At 45.4% G+C, this 15,366-nt stretch overlaps 1 protein-coding gene across 2 annotated transcripts in view; it reads right to left on the bottom strand.

Annotated features, from left to right (window-relative positions):
- Nucleotides 1-1,129: 1,129 nt before the first annotated feature.
- The window catches only part of LOC141047291 (uncharacterized), a 92,818-nt gene continuing 78,581 nt past the window's right edge, over nt 1,130-15,366 (bottom strand). For both annotated transcript variants that reach the window (XM_073542340.1, XM_073542341.1), the window contains exon 7: nt 1,130-2,527. In XM_073542340.1, the coding sequence (XP_073398441.1) occupies nt 1,158-2,527 (1,370 nt within the window). In that variant the 3' untranslated portion in view covers nt 1,130-1,157. The remainder of the gene's footprint in view (nt 2,528-15,366) is intronic.

Below are 15,366 nucleotides of genomic sequence, written 5' to 3'. Positions count from 1 at the left end.
CAGCTTGCTTGTTTGCTTGAGGGTGTACTGAGCAGTCCTTAAGTCAATGTCCAAAATGGCCATAATCAGAGTCCGAGCAGAGTCCAAGATTGCGCCAACATCTCTTCTCAATGGCCTGAGTGCTGGCAGCTCCAGCCTACATTTGTTCCGCCTCAGGTACGTGGACGGACCCGGGAAGAATGAATGAAATACTCTTTCACTCATCACATCATTGCCTCCGCAATTTGGATTATGTCTGGTTTGTCACAGATCATCCCTAAGCTATCAACAAATATGTTAACAGAAGACCTTTCTGGAGCTAGTGAGAACAAAGGAAATGCCCAAGTCTGAGAGCCCAATCACAGTAGACGCATAATTATTCCCACCCCCAGTAGACCAGGGTCCTAAGGTAAAAAGTAGTCTGCAGATTTCCTTGAATAACCTAAACTGATCTTTCTTCCCCAAAAATATATTAGGTAGTGCAACTACTGGTTCAGGAGAGGTCACCTGCACATCAGAAGGTAATGAAGTCATAACTACAGTTGGTAGCGGAGAGCTTTGGGAAGCACCCATAGCGCCAGAAAACTGACCCTACAGCTGGAACTGGGAAAATTCTAGCTTCTTATGCTCGCTAGCCAGATCCTGGACCATCTGGGTCAGATGTGCCACATGATCACAAAGTGTATGAACTGGATCCATTTGTGTGAGGAAAAAAAGTATATGACAGATGTAATGTGATGCTGGTCACTACTCGCAGACAGGCCATGAGGTAGTGTATTCAAATGTTACGGTGTCAGATACCAAGAGAGCACATAGTAAACTAAAGAAAAAAAAAAAATAATGCTTTTTGTTTTCTATAGTGAACTAAAGGGAAAAGACAAAGTCGAAGTCAGTTCATGGTCTGATGTCAGAATACCAGGAAGATAGCAGATCAGAGCAAAGGGGCTAGGCAAACAGATGATCAGAACGATGTCCAAGGTCAGGCAAACAAGCAGAGCACAAGGCAAACCACTGAGCAGATGCTACCTCAGTCAGAAGTCTGGAACTGACAGTTCAGCTAAGCTGAGAAATCACCTGGAATAGGGAACACCTGAAAGAAACTCAGCACCAGATTGGACACTGTCAGTCAACACATCCAAGACACACTGAGTGGAGAAATCGTGACATTCTGATGTTTATTAAAAGTTCATTTTAGTGGAAACATTTCCCACATTAAGAAAAAGGCTTCTTCTTGTGTGAGTTCGCTGGTGCTTAACAAGATACGCTTTCTGGTTAAAACATTTCCCACATTCTGAACAACAAAAAGGCTTTTCCCCTGTGTGAATTTTCTGGTGCGTAACAAAATTTGATTTCTGGTTAAAACATTTCCCACATTCTGAACATGAAAAAGGCTTCTCCCCTGTGTGAGTCATTTGGTGTATAACAAAATGTGATTTCTTAGTAAAATATTTCCCACATTCTGAACAGGAAAAAGGCTTCTCTGCTGTATGAATTCTCTGGTGGCTAACCAAATCTGATTTCTGTGTAAAACTTTTCCCACATTCTGAACATGAAAAAGGCTTTTCCCTTGTGTGAGTTCTCTGGTGCCTAACCAAATCTGATTTCTGTTTAAAACATTTCCCACATTCTGAACATGAAAAAGGCTTTTCCCCTGTGTGAGTTCTCTGGTGCTTAAACAAATCTGATTTCTGGTTAAAACGTTTTCCACATTCTAAACATGAAAAAGGATTCTCCCTTGTGTGAGTTTTCTGGTGTTTAAACAAATCTGATTTCTGGTTAAAACATTTCCCACATTCTGAACATGAAAACGGCTTCTCACCTGTGTGGGTTCTCTGGTGGGTATCAAGATTTGCTTTCCGGCTAAAACATTTCCCACATTCTGAGCAGTTAAAAGGCTTTTCCCCTGTGTGACTTGTCTGGTGCATAATAAAATTTGCTTTCTGTGTAAAACATCTCCCACATTCTGAACAGGAAAAAGGCTTCTCTCCTGTGTGGGTTCTATGGTGCTTAATAAAATTTGCTTTCTGTGTAAAACATTTCCCACATTCTGAACATGAAAAAGGCTTCACCCCTGTGTGAGTTCTATGGTGGGTATTCAAACTCGATTTTTGTATGAAACATTTCCCACATTCTGAACATGAAAATGGCTTCTCCCCTGTGTGACTTCTCTGGTGATAAACAAGATTTGATTTCTGGTTAAAACATTTCCCACACTTGGAACAAGAAAATCTATTTTTTTGATGCTTAAGATAAGACTTTTCAAGGATAAAACTATTTCCATATTCTGAACGTGAAAATGGCTTCTTTGCTTTGAGAGCAGTTCGTTTTTTAATGCTTATTTTGTGACTTTGATTTTCCTTAGTAGTCAGTAATGAATCAGATGACAGGACCTGTCTCAACAGATAAGATGATAGATCTTTGCTGTCAAGGGATGATGGTATATCGGGAGTAATGGCATTCGCTTCAATTGTATCCTGTGTAATCTCAAGATCATCTGATTTAAAAATTGAAGATGTCAGCTGTCCCTCTGATCTCCAGGTACAGTCGTCTGCCAAGAAAAAAAACACATTACTTTTGAATAAAATATCCTTGAATTTTATATTTTTTGAAGATTTACACTTGACCTGTGTCTGTAAAAATGGCAAGTTATGTAAAAATATAGAATTATTCACCAGGTCAATGACAATTCAGTCAAATAGAAAACCTCATAGGATGAACCAGTGGAGCGTAGTGTTCAACTGTTTGTTCATTCTGCCTGCCAAATATGGAATTAAAAGCCAACAATATTATGTAAGCAATAGTGATCAGTGAGGATACTCGGTAATGCTCGTTACTCGCCCGAGCATCGCTGTAATCGCGGTACTTGGTGAGTGCAAAGCATTTCCGAGTTTTCTCGGTTGATGTTCGGGTCCCTGCCCTGCATGTTTGGCACTCTTTCCACAAGCAGATGGCGATAGCCATCCCAAGTTACTCGGTCCCCAGCCGCCACTGTTTCTCCCGGTGTGCCATCCTGGCATTACACAAGCACGTGTCCCACAACATTACCTGTGCCCTCAACAATGCTGTTACTGGGAAAGTGCACCTAGCCACGGGCACATGGACAAGTGCTTGTGGGCAGGGACAGTACATCTCACTGACGGCACACTGGGTTAACATAGTGGAAGCCGGGACCTAGTCGGACCTTGGGATGGAACACGTCCTCACGACGCCGGGGATTGCGGGCCCTACGTCAATCAGGGTTGCCCCCACAGTCTACAGCTCCTGCACCTTCTCTTCCTCTTCAGCCTCCATCTCCGAAATGAGCACATCAGTCACAAGCCGGAAACACTGCCTCAGCCAAGTGTCAACAGGCTGTGCTGAAGCTAATATGCTTAGGCCTGTTTCACACTTCCGTTTTTTCAAATCCGTCAAAATCCGTTGGTTTCCGTAAAAAAACGGATCCGCCATTTTTTGCAGGATCCGTTTTTTTTGTCCCATAGACTTCCATTAGTGGTTACCGCGGATCCGTCAAAAAAACGGATCCGTTTTTTTAAAAACGGATCCGTTTGCATCAGTTTCCGTCAAAAAAACGGAAACGGATCCGTTTGGCGGACACAAAAACGGAAGTGTGAAACAGGCTTTAGGTGACAAACCGCACAATGCTGAAGCGTTGCGGACAGCTCTGAAAGAGCAGGCAGATGTATGGCTGACACCACTGAAGCTACAGCCAAGCATGGTCATGTGTGACAATGGCCGGAACCTGGTAGTGGCTCTGAGGTGAGGCAAGCCCACACACGTACCATGCCTGGCCCATGTGCTTAACCTCATTGTTCAATGGTTTCTCAAAAACTAACCGGAGCTGCTGGATCTGCTTGTGAAAGTACGCTGCCTTTGTGCCCATTTTAGAAAGTCAGCTACAGCTTCAGTTGCCCTTGCCGTGCTTCAGCAGCGATTACAGCTTCCGGCTCACAGACTGGTGTGTGATGTCCCCACATGTTGGAACTCTACATTGCATATGTTGGAAAGGATTTGTGAGTAGTGAGGGCAGTTGTTGACTACCAGCATCAACAAGGCTGTCGGTATTCAGTTCAGAGTCCACACATAAGACTTCAGGAGTGGATATGGATGTCAGACATTTGTACCATCCTACAAATCTTTGAGTACTCCACCAAGATGGTGAGCAGCGATGACGCCATAATTAGCATCACCACCCCACTTCTCTGCATTCTGAAAAGCTCTCTGCTCACAATGAATGAGGATGCATTGCAGGCGGAGCATGATGAGATGGAGCAAGGAACCATACAGGGTGATTACTCATAGCCCAGCCTCATGTCATCCCAACGTGGATTGGTTGAAAATGAGGAAAAGGAGGAAGAACAGGAGCTGCTTTCATGCACTCTAGATGATAGTACAAGCACAACTTCATATCGTCTGTTCAGCGTGGATGGCCTGAGGACAGGGAATTGGAGGAGGAGAAGGACAGCATGGTCAGTTGTCCTGTTGGTGAGGACACGGAAGTCTTGCCTGTTAGCAGTCTGCCATGCATGACTGACCTTATGTTGCGCTGCCTTTCCAGTTACCCTCGCATTATCAAAATTTTCGATAACACTGATTACTGGTTGGTGAAACTACTAGACCCACGCTACAAGGAGAACTTTCAATCTCTTCTTCCAGATTCAGATAGGTGTACTAAAATGTTGCAGTACCAGAGGGCCATTGTTGCAGAATTATTAAAAAAATTCCATTCTGAAAAGCGCTGGCATCAGAGGTCACAGTTCATTGGACACCCAAGGAGTACAGGCGAGAGCCACAACTACAATCCAGCAGAGGCAGGGGAACACTGGCAAAGTTTAGGGAGAATTTTCTCAGACCCTCCTATTGCCATTGCCCAGAGGCGTGGGGCACTCACAAAGAATGCAAAGTTTGGGAAGATTAAAAAACAAAAAAATAAAAAACAAATCTGAACTGAGAAAAGTAAGTTAATGTGTATGCACGCCACTTGGCAAGTGAGAAGGTTTTAAATACTAGAGTAGGGACTGTCCCACAAGGGTTGCCGTGACGTGGCGGGATGGCTTGTACATTATTTTGATCAAAATTATGTTTACTAAATACCCTTATTATTATTACCTTTATGCATTATTTGCAATATATTTTTTACTTTTAGTTCAGGATATTTGTGTTTTTTGCGTTTTGTTTTCTCTGGTTAATGGTCATGTGTTAATATGCACTTACATTGTGCATACACATTAACTTACTTTTCTCAGTTCAGATTTGTTTTTTTATTCATTTCATTGTGCATTCAGTGCATATATGGGTGTGACCGCCCTCTTTCTGAGCTGGGAAAGCCATCCAGTCTGGCCTAAGCTGTTACAAGTGGTTCAGCCGCTCGACCCTTATTCACATTCACGCTACTTGGCAAGTGAAAAGGTTTTAAATACTAGAGTAGGGACTGTCCCACAAGGGTTGCCGTGACGTGGCTGGGATGGCTTGTACATTATTTTGATCAAAATTATGTTTATTAAATACCCTTATTATTATTACCTTTATGCATTATTTGCAGTATATTTTTTACTTTTAGTTCAGGATATTTGTGTTTTTTGCGTTTTGTTTTCTAAAGTTTGGGAAGATGCAGAGGGAGTACCTTGCTGACCGTACCAACATCCTCCGTGATTCCTCTGTTCCTTTTAATTATTAAGTATCCAAACTGGACACATGGCATGAACTGGCTCTCTACGCTTTAGAGGTTCTTGCCTGCCCTGCCGCTAGCGTTTTATCAGAGCGGGTTATTAGTGCCGCTGGTGGAATTATAACTGATAAGCGCATCCGCCTGTCAACTGAAAATGCTGACAGGCTGACTTTTCTAAAAATGAACAAGGGCTGGATTGGGCCAGACTTCTCTACACCACCAAATGATAACAATGAAACATAACCTCTAATACAGTGTCTTTTTTTGGGAGATGTATTCCCATGCACCTCTTCACACCCACACATGGGTATACGCATCCTGATTTTGGCTACTTGGTGTTATCCTCCTCCTCATCATCATAATCCACCACCACTACATCACCATGGTGACCGTGGTCCGTGATGCATCAGCCATGCATCATTGTGTAAAAGGGTATTTTTGATGCCCTTTAAAAAAATGTTTACACAGTATGTTGATGTGTACCCCCCAGGGGGAAATGTTTGTCAACCCATACACTTGGTGTGGGGGCATTACAAGTATAGGAGACCAGCTCCTGTAAACTGGGAAAACAGTTTTAGCAGGCCATCACCACCACCACTAGCTCCGTGATGCTACAGCCACTCTAGCTTTAGGCAAGGGTGTTATGATGCCCGTAAACAAATTTAAAAAAAATGTACCCCCCTAGGTGAAAATGTTTTTCAGCCCATACACTTAGTGTATCGGCATTACAAGTATACGAGACCTGCTCCTTTAAATTGGGAAAAGATTTAAAGGAGGACATCCTCCTTGTCTCTGCAGACACCACCACTAGAACACGAGGGTGAATGTGTTCCATGATGCAACAGCCGCTATAGATTTTTTGCAAGGATGCTTATGATGGCCATAAAAAAAAATTTACACAGTAGTTTGATGTGTACCCCCTGGAGGAAAATGTTTTTCAGCCCATACACTTAGTTTATGGGCATTACAAGTATAGGAGACCGGCTCCTTTAAACTAACATATTAACATTGCTAGCAAGGCCGAAAAAATACATTTGTCCATCCAGGTCAGCCTATATTCCGTCAGAATAAATCCCCAGATCTACGTCCTTCTAAAGAGCCTAATAACTGTAAAATACAATATTGTTATGCTCCAGGAAGATATCCAGGCCTCTCTTGAACCCCTCGACTGAGTTAGGCATCACCACCTCCTCAGGAATTCCAGATTCTCACTGCCTTAACAGTAAAGCATCCTCTTCTATGTTGGTGGAAAAACCTTCTCACCTCCAGATGCAGAGAATGCCCGCTTGTGACTGTCACATTTCTTGATTTAAACAGATCCTCTGAGAGATATTTATATTGCCCCCTTATATACTTATACATGGCTATTAGATCGCTCCTCAATTGTCTTTTTTCTAGACTAAATAATCCTAATTTTGCTAATCTCTCTGGGCATTGTAGTTCCCCTATCCCCTTTATTAATTTTGTCGCCCTCCTTTGAGCACCGGTGTTCAAAACTGTACACAGTACTCCATGTGCGGTCTAACCAGGGATTTGTACAGAGGCAGTATAATACTCTCATCCTGTGCATCCAGGCCTCTTTTTATGCACCTCATGATCCTGTTTGCCTTGGAAGCCGCTATCTAGCTGCTCCAGGTAAGTTTATCATTAACTAGGATCCCAAGTCCTTCTCAATGTCAGATTTACCAAGTGGTTTCCCATTCAGTGTGTATTGGTGATATTGATTCCTTCTTCCATGTGTATAACCTTACATTTATCATTGTTAAACCGCATCTGCCACCTTTCGGCCAAAGTTTCCAACTTATCCAGATCAGTCTGTAGCAGAATACTATCTTCTCTTGTATTGACTGCTTTACATAGATTTGTATCATCTGCAAATAGCGATATTTTACTGTGTAAACCTTCTACCAGATCGTTAATAAATATGTTAAAGAGAATAGGTCCCAACACCAACCCCTGCGGTACCCCACTGGTCACAGCAACCCAGTTAGAGAATATACCATTAAAAACCACCCTCTGCTTTCTATCACTAAGCCGATTATTTACCCATTTAGGCTGTGTTCACACGTAGCTTTTTTTGCGTTTTCGCGGCGTTTTTAAACGAGCGATTTTGCCGTGAACACGCAAAAAAAAAAGCATCCCATGCAATCCTATGGCATTCCGCAATGCTGTGCTAATGCTGCGGATTTTTCCGCGGCGGAATCGCATCGCAGAAAAATATGCAGCATGCTCATAAATTTTGCGGAATCGCGGCGATTCCGCCCACATAGGAATGCATTGTTCTGCTTACTTTCCGCATGTGGCTGTCCCTGGCTTGGATTCTCCTCCAGGCTCTAGGTACCATATCCCTGTAAAAAATAGAATTAAAATAAAAAAATCTGCATATTCTCACCTTCCGATGTCCCTCGCAGCGTCATCAGGCCTCTGCGATGCTCCCGGCAGGTCCCGTTCCCAGTGATGCATCTTGCGAGACTGCAACGTAATCAAAGATCATTGCCGCAATACATCATTGGTAAAGGGACCTGCCGGGAGCATCGCGATGATCGGGAACGCTGCGCGGGACGTCGGAAGGTGAGAAAAACACGATTTTTAATTTTTTTTATTATTTTTAACATTAGATCTTTTTACTACTGATGCTGCATAGGCAGCCTCAATAGTAAAAAGTTGGTCACACTCGTCAAACACTATGTTTGACAAGTGTGACCAACCTGTCAATCAGTTTTCCAAGCGATGCTACAGATTGCTTGGAAAACGCTAGCATTCTGCAAGCTAATTACGCTTGCAAATCGCTAGTTTTTCCACGGGAAATATGCGGGAATTAAAATGCTGTTTTCTCGCTTATTTCCCTCGGAATGGAATTACGGAATTCCCGCAGCAATTTCGTATCGTGTGCACATAGCCTTACACATATTTTCCCCCAGACTTCTCATTTTGTGTACCAACCTCTTGTATGGCATGGTATCAAACGCTTTGGAAAAATCAAGATATACCACATCCAATGACTCACCTTGGTCTAGTCTATAAACACTCAAAAATGAAGGTTATAACACGGAGGACCGTGAAACCAGATAACAAACAATAAAGAAAAAGGTCCTCCAATAAAGATAAAAAATATATATTTTATTGGGACATATAATATAGAATAAAACAGAGACGGCAAACCATACTCAAAATGGAACTATCACGCTTACCCTTATCTGCAGGAGGGTAGCGTGACCGGTCAGCGGTCCCGGCGTCGGAGTAGAAACTCAGACCACGGGGCTGTCAGAGGGGCCCGTGCAGGAACACAGTTTGGGAGGTCGCAGGACCTGTGGAAGGGGCGGAGTGCTTGCAGAAGCACTTAGAGGCTGCAGGACCTAGCACCATGTGACCTGCGACGTCAGAGGGGGCGGAGCTATCGCAGGGACTCTAAGGTGACGGGCAGGGGGCTCAGAGAGCCAGGGGTTTATACAGTAGCGATGGTCGGGCAATCCAGAAGTCATACACAGGAGGAGCAGTGCGGTACAGAATCAGACAGAACAAGAATGGTCAGGGAAGCAGGAGGTCAGGCACGGGACGGGCTGCACGGTACAAAATCAGAAAGTCAGAGGGTAGTCTAGGGGAGCCAAAGGTCAGAACACGGGTCGAGCAGGACGGTACCAAATCAGAAAATCAAGAGACAAAAACCAAAATCCAGACCAGGTCATACACACCACAGACACGGAAACAGGCGAGAGGCACTTAGCAAAGTCGGACACACTCAAGTATTAAGTATAAACGACAGGGAAGGTTGCTCGCCTGTGGCCATAAATACCCTCCCTGAGGCGAAAGAGAGGCTCTAACCATTAACCCTTCGCTTGTCAGACCAAAATTCCAGATACCATGACAGTACCCCTCCCTCAACGGGGGGCCTCCGGACCCCCAGGTTTTCCTGGGTATCGAGCATGATATGCCCTGACCAGGCGATCTGCGTGTACTGATCTGGCCGGTACCCAGGATCGATCCTCCGGGCCATACCCTTTCCAATGGACGAGGTACTGCAAAGAACCACGAACCCATCGAGATTGCACAATTTTTTGCACCTCGAACTCCATGTGGCCGTCCACTGATATAAGCAGTGGTAGAGGAGTACGTTCCTCTCTCTCTGAACCTATCGGCTTAAGCAAGGATCTATGAAAGACGTTGTGCACCTTCAAGGAGGATGGGAGACGTAGCCGATAAGCCACCGGATTAATCACCTCCGTTATTACGTAGGGACCAAAAAATTTGGGACCCAACTTTGCTGATGGCAGTTTTAACGTTATATTCCGTGTTGAGAGCCACATCTGGTCCCCATAATTCAAGCCCTGACCCGGACCCCTCTTTTTATCAGCAAAACGTTTGTACCTTCCCTGAGCCTTTTCAATACTTGCGCGAACCCTTGACCATAAACCACTGATCTGCCTATTCGAATCTTCTACCCCTGGACAATTTGAATCCAACCGCGAAAACTCACCAAAATGAGGATTTAATCCAAGGGTAATAAAAAAAGGTGACCTACCGGTGGACTGGTTAATTCGGTTATTAAAGGCGAACTCCGCCAATGGTAATGCATCACACCAGTCGTCTTGCAGTGTTGAAGTCAAACATCGAAAGATTTGTTCCAAAGACTGGTTGGTGCGCTCCGTTTGCCCATTACTCTCCGGGTGGTAGGCTGAGGAAAAAGACAAAGATATCCCCAACTTCCTACAAAAAGCTTGCCAAAATTTTGCTATAAATTGTGTCCCCCTATCAGAAACGACATTAGTAGGTACTCCATGGAGACAAATGAATTGGGAAAGGAAGTGTTTAGAAAGGACCTCGGCAGACGGTAGTTTAGACATGGGTATAAAAGGTGCCATTTTTTAAAACCTATCTACCACTACCCAAATGACGGTATTACTCTTGGAGGGGGGGAGGTTGGTAATGAAATCCATGGACAAATGGGTCCATGGTCTTTCTGGAATTGGTAGTGGCACCAATTCCCCGGCCGGCAATGAGAGCTCTTAGAACGGGCGCACACTCCACAGGCCATGACATACCCCTTAATTTCTGTACACATTGATGGCCACCAAAACATTCTCTTTACCGCCTCATAAGTGGCCGCAATACCTGGGTGGGCCCCCAACTTAGAATCGTGAAACTCCCGTAAGAGCTTGGACCGTAAGACCTGTGGTACAAACAATTTATTAGACGGTTTGGCCCTTGGAGCTAAAGATTGAGCCCCCACAATCTCCCGCTCCAACTTTGATGAAAGCTCGGCTATCACCACCCCGGGTTGAAGAATGGATGAGGGAGGATCGGGGGCAGAAAGAGGTTCAAAACTTCGTGACAATGCGTCCGCCTTCACGTTCTTAGAACCAGGCCAGAAAGTTATGGAGAACTGGAATCGGGAAAAAAAAGTGACCACCGAGCCTGCCTGGGAGTCAACCTTTTTGCTGTTTTAATGTACTCCAAATCTTTATGGTCAGTGATAACCGTAATTGGATGTTCTGCCCCCTCCAAAAAAATGCCTCCATTCTTCAAACGCCAGTTTTATAGCCAAGAGCTCTCTATTCCCCACATCATAATTTCTCTCTGCCGGAGAGAATTTCTTGGAAAAAAAAGCACAGGGTCTGAGATTAGTTAATGTAGCTGATCCTTGAGACAAAACAGCCCCTACCCCCACCTCGGATGCATCCACCTCTACCACAAACGGCTGTGACGGATTAGGCTGCACCAGAACTGGCGCGGACATAAAGCAATTCTTCAGACTCACAAAAGCTTGTTTCGCCGGAAGGGACCAATTCTTTAAATCGGCCCCCTTACATGTGAGATCAGTAAGAGATTTCACTAGCTGAGAAAAACCCTTGATAAACCTCCGACAATAATTTGCAAACCCCAGAAAACGCTGCAGGAACTTCAGGTCCTGGGGTTGAACCCAATCCGCAATGGCCTGCACCTTCTTGGGATCCATACAAAACCCCTGTGGAGAAATGATCAGCCCTAGAAAAGTTAGCTCCTGCACAAAAAAGGTACACTTTTCTAATTTAACAAACAATTGGTTCTCCCTGAGTCTCTGGAGAACAATCTTAACATGAGATAGGTGAGACTGCTCGTCTGCGGAGAAAACCAAGATATCGTCCAAATAAATGACAACAAAGCGGCCAATCAGGTCCACAAAAATCACATTAATAAAATTCTGAAAAACTGCTGGTGCGTTGGCGAGACCGAATGATCAATGAGTGGAACAGGCTGCCACGAGAAGTGGTGAGTTCTCCTTCAATGGAAGTCTTCAAACAGAGGCTGGACAGACTGACTGGGATGATTTAGCGAATCCTGCTTTGAGCAGGGGGTTGGACCAGATGGCCCAGGAGGTCCCTTCCAACTCTACGATTCTATGAATGGCATCACAAGATTCTCAAACAACCCTTCAGTAGTAAGAAATGCTGTTTTCCATTCATCCCCCTCTTTAATCCTAATAAGATTATAAGCCCCCCTAAGGTCTAGTTTGGAGAACCATCTTGCTCCCGAGAGTTGATTGCACAGATCGGGAATCAGAGATAAGGGATATGCATTTTTAACAGTGATTTTATTGAGTTCCCGAAAGTCGAGGCAGGGACGCAGGCCACCATCTTTCTAACAAAGAAGAACCCCGCTGCTATTGGAGAGACCGAAGGTCTGATATGCCCTTTACGGAGACTTTCCTTTATATATTCTTTCATTGCCAAACGTTCAGGCCCTGATAAATTAAACAGACGGGCTTTGGGTAATTTGGCCCCTGGGACTAAATCAATGTTGCAGTCAAAAGGCCTATGTGGGGGTAATGCCTCGGCCTCGCTTTCGGAGAACACGTCCTCAAAGTCTTTCAGGCACTCCGGAATGCCCTCCAGACACACAGAAGACTCCAAGACAGGATTTGCAGGGGAAACACAACCCACAGCTTTATAGGAACAGTCATCACATTTCAGACCCCATTTAACAATTACCCTCCTTTCCCAGTCAATTACCGGGTTGTGCCGCTGAAGCCACGGCAACCCAACACCAGCCCGTCAGGTAGATTATCCATGATGAAACATCTCATCTCCTCCGCATGGGAGGAGCAAACCTGTAACACAAAGGTATTGGTGGCATAACGAATCCCCGAACGGGTGAGAGGGGAGGAGTCAATTGCCATGATTTTCAACGGGGTCTCTAACCTGACTGTCCCTATCTTGACCCTGGCGACGGTGCTGGCACTGACCAGGTTAAGAGAGGAACCGCAGTCCACCAAAGCTGTGGAAAAAATACGACATTTGTCTACCAGCAGTTCAACATCAAGCAACAGCTTGGGGCACGAGGAAAAAGGTACCTGCGGGTCTGGGCAGCCTCCTCGATCACTACCCAGACCTAGTAGTTTCCCGACAGCTGGGAAGACGAGGGACAGGACGGACAGTCTCTCCTCCAATGTCCTGCTTCTCCACAATAAAAGCACAGTTGTTTATCCCGCGGGCGTCTCCTCTCTTTCTCTTTGATGGATGTGGCACCAATCTCCATGGGTATAGCACTGGCCCCCACCTCCTTGCTCCCAGCGAACAGAGGTGATTCGGAGTGCATCACCCCTCTGGCCCTTAACAGTCGATCCATCCGAACTGCCTGTGTCATGGCATCTTTCAGGGTATCAGGAGGCGGATGCAGGGCTAGTGGGTCCTGAAGGCGTTCTGCTAAGCCCCTATGGAATAGACCGCGGAGAGCCGCATCGTCCCAAGTGACTTCCGCTGGCCACCGCCGAATCTCAGAACAATACCACTCTGCAGAGTGCCGACCCTGATGTGCGCTCATCACCATGTCCTCCGCCAGGCATACTCTCAGGCTCATCGTAGATACGGCCCAAGGCCTCAAAAAACGCATCCACAGTCATATGTTCTGGTGCTGTGGGTGCTAACGAAAATGCCCAGGCTTGTGGGGTACCTCGCAACAGGGAGATAACTACCCCCACCCTTTGAAATTCTCCCCCAGACGAGCGAGGTCTCAGGGAGAAAAACAATTTGCACCCCTCCCGGAACGCTCTGAACTCCTTTTTGTCTCCAGAAAAGGAGTCAGGCAGTTTAACTGGGGATTCAGGGGACGTCAGGGATACATCCCTACTCTCGGAAGACATAGCCCCTTGCACAGTATTAACCAGCTGCTGCTGGGTATGAGCCATACTGCGCTGTTCAACACTCATTTTCTGGAACATTTGAGAGAGCTGCTTCACTTGCTCCGACAATGCCTGCATCGGGTCCATGTGCAAACTACCTCACGGCTCCATTATCGACGCATAGCCTGTTATACCTAGTCACAGTTACCTATGGTGGCCCTATTAAACAAGTACATTCAGTATATTATATAGTACATTGACGAAGGTCACTGTTGACTGAAACGTTTACTGTATGTACTGTACTTATTAAACTTCACTGTCACTTGCATCTCCACGTGTGTGTGCCAAGTCAGTTTGCACATGTATATGGTTTGGGATCCTACTTGTGCACCACCATCTTGAAAAGTTGTGCCAACGGTCTTTATATCTGCATCGGGTCCATGACTGCAGCAGACCCCCACACACTCACACACAAGTATCAGAACAGGTAGTAACAGAAGGATGAGTGGGGGGGGGGGAGGGGGAAAAGTATGGGTCATTTATAATATCACGCTTACCCTTATCTGCAGGAGGGTAGCGTTACCGGTCAGCGGTCCCGGCGTCGGTGTAGAAACTCAGACCACGGGGCTGTCAGAGGGCCCGTGCAGGAACACAGTTTGGGAGGTCGCAGGACCTGTGGAAGGGGCGGAGCGCTTGCAGAAGCGCTGAGGCTGCAGGACCTAGCACCACGTGACCTGCGACGTCAGAGGGGGCAGAGCTATCGCAGGGACTCTGAGGTGACGGGCAGGGGGCTCAGAGAGCCATGGGTTTATACAGTAGTGATGGTCGGGCAATCCAGAAGTCATACACAGGAGGAGCAATGGGGTACAGAATCAGACAGAACAAGAATGGTCAGGGAAGCAGGAGGTCAGGCAAGGGTCGGGCTGCACGGTACAAAATCAGAAAGTCAGAGGGTAGACTAGGGGAGCCAAACGTCAGAACACGGATCGAGCAGGACGGTACCAAATCAGAAAGCCAAGAGACAAAAACCAAAATCCAGACCAGATCATACACACCACAGACACGGAAACAGGCGAGAGGCACTTAGCAAAGACAGGGTCGGACACACTCAAGTATGAAGTATAAACGACAGGGAAGGTTGCTCGCCTGTGGCCATAAATACCCTCCCTGAGGCCAAAGAGAGGCTCTAACCATTAACCCTTCGCTTGTCAGACCAAAATTCCAGATACCATGACAGGAACAGCAAAAAAACACACAACCACTGGGTGAAAAAAACAGTAATCCATATATAGGTATATAATTGAAAAAGATCAGATGTAATTTCATATATCGATATGTATCTGGTAAAAAATAATTACATATATCATATCAAAGAGCACCCCTTCTGAGGAAGATATCCATCGAAACGCGCGTCAGGGGGACCCTGGGTAATCTCTTCTGGTAAATATATCTTACGCAAATGCATTTTTCATTAGAGCCATGAGGTGTATTTCTCTATATCTGGCTCCCTCCCTATAGATTTATACCATGTTACATTTTATGCACAACATAGAAAAAGATTTTCCAGCGTCTCCAGGAGATAAAATAACAATTGCTTTATTGAAAATATAAAATCTTCTTACCATCA

Source organism: Dendrobates tinctorius, unplaced genomic scaffold (assembly GCF_039654945.1).
Source record: "Dendrobates tinctorius isolate UK_male_01 unplaced genomic scaffold, ASM3965494v1 ptg000126l, whole genome shotgun sequence".
NCBI lineage: Eukaryota > Metazoa > Chordata > Amphibia > Anura > Dendrobatidae > Dendrobates > Dendrobates tinctorius.
The sequence above is the reverse complement of the archived record's forward strand: the minus strand, read 5'-3'. Positions and strand labels throughout refer to the sequence as shown.